Source organism: Vipera berus (genome assembly GCF_964194415.1).
Source record: "Vipera berus genome assembly, chromosome: 2".
In the NCBI taxonomy this organism is placed as follows: domain Eukaryota; kingdom Metazoa; phylum Chordata; class Lepidosauria; order Squamata; family Viperidae; genus Vipera; species Vipera berus.
This window is the reverse complement of record NC_138203.1, coordinates 98,454,094-98,462,749: the sequence shown is the minus strand read 5'-3', so window position 1 is coordinate 98,462,749 and position 8,656 is coordinate 98,454,094. Positions and strand designations below refer to the sequence as shown.

The 8,656-nt window shown below is 42.2% G+C and overlaps 1 protein-coding gene across 1 annotated transcript in view; it reads left to right on the top strand.

Moving 5' to 3' along the window:
* The first annotated feature begins 2,414 nt into the window (after window positions 1-2,414).
* The window catches only part of CLTA (clathrin light chain A), a 29,153-nt gene continuing 22,911 nt past the window's right edge, over window positions 2,415-8,656 (top strand). The window contains exon 1 of the mRNA XM_081317156.1: window positions 2,415-2,849. Coding sequence (XP_081173282.1) covers window positions 2,645-2,849 — 205 coding nt within the window. The 5' untranslated portion in view covers window positions 2,415-2,644. The remainder of the gene's footprint in view (window positions 2,850-8,656) is intronic.

The window sequence follows — 8,656 nt, the reverse complement described above, 5'->3', positions numbered from 1 at the left end:
TTCTCATTAGGTGGCCAAAGTGTTTGAGTTTCCAGGATCTGGCCTTCTAAAGAGCAGTCAGGGTTGATCTCCTCTAGGACTGACCGGTTTGAATGCCTTGTCCAAGGGACTGGCAGGAGTCTTCTCCAGCACCATAGTTCAAAGGCCTCAATTCTTTGGCGCTCAACCTTTCTTATGGTCCAACTTTCACAGCCATACATTGCAACTGGGAAAATCATGGCATTGACTATACACACTTTTGCTGGCAGGGTGATGTCTCTGCTTTTTAGTATGCTGTCTAGATTTGATTGATTGATTATATTTATATGCCGCCCTTCTCCCTAAGGACTCAGGGCGGCTCACAACAATAAAAACTAAAAAAGTACATGAAAATACAAAATTAAATTTTTTGCCATAGCTTTCCTCTTAAGGAGCAAGCGTCTTTTAATTTGCTGTCCCCATCTGCGGTGATCTTGAAACCCAGGAAAATAAAATCTGTCACTACCTCCACTTCTTCCCCATCTATTTGCCAGGAATTGAGAGGGCTAGATGCCATGATCTTGGTTTTCTTAATGTTGAGTTTCAAGCCCACTTTTGAACTCTCCTCCTTCACCCAAAACAAGAGGCTCTTTAATTCTTCTTCACTTTCTGCCATTAGAGTGGTATCATCTGCATATCTTAGGTTGTTAATATTTCTCCCGGCAATCTTAATTCCAACTTTTGATTCATCTAGCCCTGCCTTTCTCATGATGTGCTCTGTATATAAGTTAAATAGGCACGGTGACAGTATACAGCCTTGCCAGACTCCTTTCCCAATTTTGAACCAATCAGTGGTTCCGTGTCCAGTTCTCACTGTTGCTTGACCCACATATAGGTTTCTCAAGAGACAAATAAGATGGTCTGATACTCCCATATCTTTAAGAACTTGACAGTTTGCTGTGATCCACAATCCACATAGTCAATGAAGCAGAAGTAGATGTTTTTCTGGAACTCTCTAGCTTTCTCCATGATCCAGCGTATGTTGGCAATGTGATCTCTAGTTCTTCTTCCTCTTCGAAATCCTGCCTGTACTTCTGGTAGTTCTCAATCTACATACTGCTGGAGTCTAGCTTGTAGGAATTTAAGCATAACTTTACTAGCATGTGAAATGAGTGCAATGGTGCGATAGTTTGAACATTCTTTGGCATTGCCTTTCTTTGGAATTGGAATGTAAACTAACCTTTTTCAATCATGTGGCCACTGTTAAGTTTTCCAAATTTGCTGGCAAATTGAATGTAGCACTTTTTTTACTGCATCGTCTTTTAAGATTTTGAATAGTTCAGCTGGAATACTGTCACCTCCACTACCTTTGCTGTTGCTCAGATTTCCTAAGGCCCATTTCACTTCACATTCTATGATGTCTGGCTCAGACCACGCAATTGTGATTATCTGGGATGTTAAGCTTGTTTTTGTATAGTTAATAATAATAATAATAATAATAACAACAACAACAGTACAGTTGGAAGAGACCTTGTAGTACTTCTGTGTAGTTTTGCCACCTCTTCTTAATCTCTTCTGCCTCTGTTAGGTCCCTGCCATTTTGGTCCTTTATCATGCCAATCTTTGCATGAAACATTCCCTTCATATCTCCAATTTTCTTGAAGAGATCTTTGGTCCTCCCTATTCTATTGTTTTCTTCTATTTCTTTGCACTGTTCATTTAAGAAGACATTCTTATCTCTTCTAGCTATTCTCTGGAATTAGTTATTATCTTACTTTACAAACATTTTAGATACATTTTTGTAATTTTAATTGTAGTCACACTTTATATAAATGTAGATTCCATGTAACCCATAGATTCTTTTAGACTTCACAAAGTCTAGCCAGATTGTTTTACAGATGTATTTCAATTTTGTCTTTTTTTTTCCCTTTACTATCTCTTTAATACAGATCTGTAAACGTTGCCAGGTAAATTCCCAGCGCTTGTCTGTAATAAACCGACTGGCCAGAGAGAATAAGAAACCTTCTCCTTGTAGTGTACTCGTCTTTCTGTTATATTTGGCAAAGTGACCCCGAAGCCACAAGTGCTTAGTAATTGTAAGTGCTAGTAAGTTGCTGGCACCTGTTTTCAGAGAAAGGCGCGTAAAGGAGCGTTTTCCCCTTTCCAGCGAACTTGGGCGCTCCTCCTTTCATTAAATGTACCTCAGGCCATTCGCGTTAGAAATCCCGTCTTTGCCTCAATACCACCGATAGGTTTAACCTGTCAAACGGGGAGTCCACTTTACGAGGCGAGAGAGAGAGAGAGGTAAAAACGTCCCGCCCGCGAAGGGACACCTCTTCCCTCTCCTCCTCCGAGCGAATGAGTAGAGAGGTCACGTGTGCGGAATGTCGTCGGAATCCCGCCTTCTGGACACACTAATTGGCTTATGCCTTTCTCTCCCTTCAATTGGTTGGTGGTTTTGGGCCATCACTCTAGGAGCTTTCCGGGGAAGGGCGGAGGAAGGAAAGGAGAAAAAGGGTGCTGACTGCTGGACGATTAGCTGCAGGAAGCCGGAAATAGTGCTTGCTGCCCGTTAAACGGTTGCTTCGTGTGCGGTGGTTGGATTTTTTTTATTTTATTTTTTTTGCCGCTTGTCTCTTTGTCCTTCGGTTGGCTTCCCCCCCCACACACGCACGCGCATCCGCTCATGGCCGAGTTCGACCTCTTCGGCTCCCCTCAGCCGGTGGCGGGAAACGGGTCCCTGGGGGTTGGCGGCGAAGAAGACCCAGCCGCCGCTTTCCTGGCCCAGCAGGAGAATGAAATCGCGGGCATCGAGAACGACGAGGGCTACAGTATCCTGGAAAACGGCGAGGTGCCCGTCGGGATGCAAGGCCAAGACGCGCTGACCGCAGGTAAGGAAAGAGGCCGCCGAAGGAGACACAGAGAGAGAGAGAGAGAGAGAGAGAGAGAGCGCGGGGGGAGGGGGAGAAGAAAAAAAAGAAGTGGCACGTGCAGGGCGGGTGGGGTGGGGGGGGAGTCGGTCACGTGACAGCCGGCGCGCGTGAACCTTGGGGATGGGGGCGGGGAAGCCTCGCGGTCGAGCCCTCCGTTGACCTCCGTCGTTAGCTGTCCGGTGGGGTGGTTGTTGTTAGTTGCGAAGTCGTGTCCGACCCATCGCGACCCTATGGACAATGTTCCTCCAGGCCTTCCTGTCCTCTACCATCTTCTGGAGTCCATTTAAGCTCACGCTCCGGTGGGGTAGGGGTTGCCTAACGGTTAGAGACCCTGCCTTCCCTTCCGCTCTTGCTATGTTCTCGTTAGGCTGACCCGAAGGGAATCGGTGCCGTTACGGTTGTAGGTGAAGACTCTTGTAATAGCGGGTAGCCCCAAACTTGGAAAGCGGTCCGATGGGTTGATGATGATGATGATGATGATGATGATGATGATGATAATAATAATAATAATAATAATAATAATAATAATAATAATAATAATAATTAATAATAATTATATAATTTATTGTATACCGCCCTTCTCCCGAAGGACTCAGGGCGGTGAACAGGGCAAACATATAAAAATACAAAAATACAAAAGTTAAGAAAGAATTAAACGAGATGCCCAAGTTATAACAATAGGTTAAAATACATTTAAAACAACAATAAAATCCAAACCCATCCCCCATCAGGCCAGGCCGGCTTGTTCGAACAAATAAGTCTTCAGATCGCGTTGGAATAATAATAATAATAATAATAATAATAATAATAATAATAATAATAATAATAATAATAATAATAATAATAATAATAATAATAAATAAACAAACTTGGAAGGTACCTTGGAGGTCATCTAGTCCAACCCCCTGCTCAGGCAGGAAACCCTAATACCATTTCGGACAAACGGCTGTGTCCAAGTCTCTTCTTAAAAACTTAACCTGAAATGTTTGGGAGCTTCTGGGGGAAAAAAAATACCGCAGGTATTGTTGAGGCACAACGATAACGAGGACAAACACCCCCAAACTGAGCCAGTTCGTGTCCTTTGAAGCCATTGGCAGCCGTAGGCCGACACGCTCCTTGAGGCTCTAGGCGCCTTTTTCTCCTCTGCCTATTAATGAGAGCCTGCATTGGAGAGAGTTTGCTTGCCTCAGGCGGGTTGCCTCGCCCCGTCTAATACGTGGTAGGGAGAATCCGGGCGTCGAATGACAAATAAAAAAATGAGCCAACGGTAAAGAAAACGGGCCGCGAAACTGAAACTCAAGACTTCCCTTTCTTTTTAAACCTTTCAGTCGTTTTTCTAGTCGGAGGTCTGACTAGAAATCATCCCGCTTCGTATTTTTCCAACCTTTTTCTTCCTGCCTGCCTCATAATTCACTTTAGATTATTGGGGTGCTCGTCTTCCCGACAACTTTGGTTCATATCAACAACGCCCGGTATTTGTATTTTGTTTCCACATTAACGTTCAAGATGCTGGTCATTACTTATAGTTCCTACTTAGGGCCGAAATAATTATGGGCTTGCTTTCACCGGCATCGACTCATCCTGTTTGAATAGTCCGTGAGGGAATGCTGTGGATTCCTCCGCAACACTTCCAAGGGGCAAATGGACCTGAAAAGGGGCCTTTTTCAGTAGCTGGCTGCTTCCTTGGGGAATTTTCTTTCCCCTGAAAACTGTATGCCCGCTACAGTATAGTTCTGTCTTTCCACAAAGCAACAAGAGATCTGGGCCTTTAAAAGAGCATAAGGCAATTAAGATCAGCAGTATTGTGTCTAATCCTCATATGCGTGTCAGCCGGTTCCCTTTTTTATTTAAACTATATAGCTATTGAGTGATTTCTGTTACTGTATTTATTTATTTTTAAAGTATCAGCAACATGGAATCTCTGAACTGGGCAGAATATAATTCTTATTTAAACATAAAGTCCGTTTAGGAAAAGGTTATGAAACTAGGTCTTCTCAGCTTATATTCTAAGCCGCTTACATGTCTTTTCAAGCTATATATTTAGTAAAAGTACCTTCTCTCACTCACCGTTTCTTTCCTTTGGTGGTTCTTTAAACGACGTAAGTCTGAAATTTCTGTTAAACATTAAAGAGACACCATCACCAAACCATTAACTTGGATGTTTTATACTAGATTTATTATAGACTATAGGTTTTGGACAAAAAAGATAGAAAAAAAGAGAAAAGGTTAAAGAGGTGGTTTCTGATCATCTTTATAGCAGTTATAAACTTTTACCATTTTCCCTTTATATTATCATTCCCTTCTTCCCATGTTTAATATGCTTTAATCAGCAAATCCTTTTCGTTCATTTTCAGCAAAACATAGATTTTAATTTTTTTGTAAACTTACTGTTTTGTCCCTAATTAAGACAGGTCAATTCCTCCTATGTGGATACATTTCAGCTAAGCACTTCTGATTCTGTAACTTAAAGAAAAACAAATTCTTTCCCTTTTTCCCCCCTCTTAAAAATGATACTCGTTCACCCTATTTTATACATGATTAGCACAAAATGAATTATAGAAACAGATCTGTTCTCGATCTGTGTGATTCCAGCTTGAGACTACAGATTGCATTTTTGGCTATGATTTGATCCACTGTTGTATTTCATTCTAGACTATGGATAACCATTTTGTGGTTGTACAACATTATCTTCTGCCAGTGCAGAGAAGTGTTAAGTGTCTTTGGGACTAAAGTACATTCAATGCTAGGAAACTGATGCAATAGCCAAATAAAACCTCTGGTTTAACTCCCCTGTCCCCCTTCTGTTCAATTGTATCTGACTCTTGGAGACTGCCTGGACAAGTCACTGTAGTTTCCTGGGCATGGTTTTTCAGAAGTGTTATGCCATTGCCTTTTTCCTACAGCTAAGAGGAAGTGACTGGCCAAAGTTAATGCAGCCGGCATTGTGCCAAAGGCAGGACCAGAACTTGTGGTCTACTGTGGTTCCTTAATCACCTAGTTCCTTTCTATTTCAAAATCTCTGCATCATAAAACTAAGACTGTTCCTATGAAGTCTTTTAGGCCTAATATGTGCAATCTTAATGAAATTCCTTAGTGTAAAATCACTACAGGTACAGTACAGGTTCTCTTTGACTTATGACCATAATTGAACCATGAATTATGATAGTTAAGCAGGTCACCACATGATCATACCTGATTTTACAACATTTTTTGTGCTGGTCATTAAATGAATCCATTTTACTCAATGTGCTTTTTCAGCTAGAAACATTGGAAACCAGAAAAGCTGCCAAAAATTGCAGTCACATGACCCTGGGAAGCTGCAATCAGCCAGAAGGATGAACCAGTTGCCAAACGGCCAAAATGTGATGATGTAACCATGGGGAGGTTGGCTATCATAATTTCAAGCTCGAATCATAAGTAGCTGGGGTGGTATAACTTCAGATGGTTAGTAAATGACCTCCTGTATCTTGAATTTCTCTAAAATATGGTTTTGTCACCTTTGCGGAGGAAGGTAGAATATTTATTTTATTTATTTATTTAAATTTATATACCGCCCTATTCCCGTAGAACTCAGGGCGGTTTACAGGGAAAATTAAAAGTTAAAATACATCACATACAATTAAAATCGATTAAAACTAAGATTAAATTAATCCCTGAACTTAACTAAAACCCCATTAATTAAATAATTAAAACCCCTCAGTCTGGGCCAGACAGCTCAAAAAACCAAGTTTTCAAGTCCCTATGAAATGAGTGAAGGTCGGGGGCGGTCCTAAGCTCCGTGGGAAGCTGGTTCCAAAGGGTCGCCGCACCCACAGAGAACGCCCTTCCCCTGGGAATAACCCGCCGGCATTCCTTAACCGGCGGTACCCTAAGAAGGCCCTCCCTGTGGGAGCACACAGGACAATGGGAAGTTGATGCCGGCAGCAGGTGTTCCCTTAGATAATCCGGACTGAAGCCATTTAGAGCTTTATAGGTCATTACCAGCACCTTGAATCTTACCCGGAGGGCAACCGGAAGCCATTGCAGCTCACGGAGAAGAGGTGTTACACGGGAGTATCGGGAAACTTCCATAACAACTCGCGCAGCTGCATTCTGCACCAGCTGAAGCCTCCGAGTGGTCTTCAAGGGCAGCCCCATGTAGAGAGCATTGCAGTAGTCTAGCCGGGAGGTCACAAGCGCACGGGTGACTGTGCGTAGGGCATCTTGGTCCAGATAGGGCCGCAACTGGCGCACCAGACGAAGCTGGGCAAAAGCCCCCCTGGTCACGGCTCCTATATGATCTTCAAAATTGAGCCGTGAATCCAAGAGGACGCCCAGGTTGCGAGCCCTATCGACGGGGGGGGGGGTAACACCTCACCCCCCATCATTAGTGGTGGAACAACCTGGTTTATCCGAGATGCCGATATGCACAGCCACTCAGTCTTGGCAGGATTGAGTTGAAGCCTGTTTCTCCCCATATCTAGCTACAAGAGACTTCTGATTGCAGTATGTTAAGTTATCCTGATGGTCACTATAAGAAGAATGAGAACAAAAAGTATTAGCTAATGCCAGATTTGACTTGCCATCAGAAGGGCTTTGAGGAGCCATCTTGCTATAGGTACAGTAAAAAAGTAAAGGAGTCCCTGCAGATTTTATTTCGCTAGTTGTTGCTGCCTATAGTGCTCATCTCTATTTCAAGGCTATTCAGCCAATTCTGTCCGAAGACATTTCTGCAGTCATGTGGCCAACATGATGTCACAGAGCACTGTACCTTCCCATCGAAGTGGTACCTATTTATCTACTCGCATTTGCATGCTTTCAAACTGCTAAGTTGGCAAGAGCTGGGGCAAGGAGAGGAGCTCACCCTGTCACATGGAGTTCAGGTCTCAAACTTGGGCTGCTGGCTTTCCAGTCAACAAACCCAGCATCTTAACTGCTGAGCCATCACCCTGCCCTGGCTGTAGGGAATGGGAGAAAAAGCAGAAGCGTTCTGTACAAGGATGGATTTTATTTCCTCAACTGCTCTCATATTGTGTTGCGCAATAGCAGTTCAAATTCACAAAAAAATAAAGAGGAACAAGTGGGCTTATATAGAAAATAGGAAAAATGCAATCTTGAACACAGTCGGGTATTTGAATAAATTATAATGGCTCATTCTTAATTTGGATTAGTAGAAAAGGAAAGTCGAAGCATACTTCATAAATTCAGTGTTTATTTAATATAAAGTCTTTGGATCAAATGGCCCTGCTGCTCATTTGTTTTTGATAAGAATAATGTAAATCAGCTTGAGTTTTTCCTGGCATTTGCTATATGTGGCAGAATCCATTACATATTTGCTAATAAATAGTAATTGTTGCAGAATGATTGGCCAAAAGCTTTAGAGATGGGTTTGGTTTCAAATAGATATTTTTGTTTGCTTGTTGGTTTACATACACAGAGTCACTTTCTTTTTTTTTTTTATTGAAAAGTTTTAAAATACAATTTTCCTTTAAGAATCCCCCCTTCCCCCTCCCTCCTCCCTCCCCTACCTCCCCCCCTCCCCCCCTCCCCCCCCCGACTTCCCAGAGCTAAATACAAGGTATATATATAAAAAGCAATCATAAACAATCATATACTAACAACTATAAACTCTAAAATCCATCACTCTCTAGCTTATAAAGGATAAAACAAGCCTTAATAATATTGAATATGTATAAAAAGAAACTAAGATAAGAAAAGAAAAAAAAACGAAAGAAGACTTATTCAAATGCTACATAAAACTTCTTAACCCTATACTTGTTCTGGAT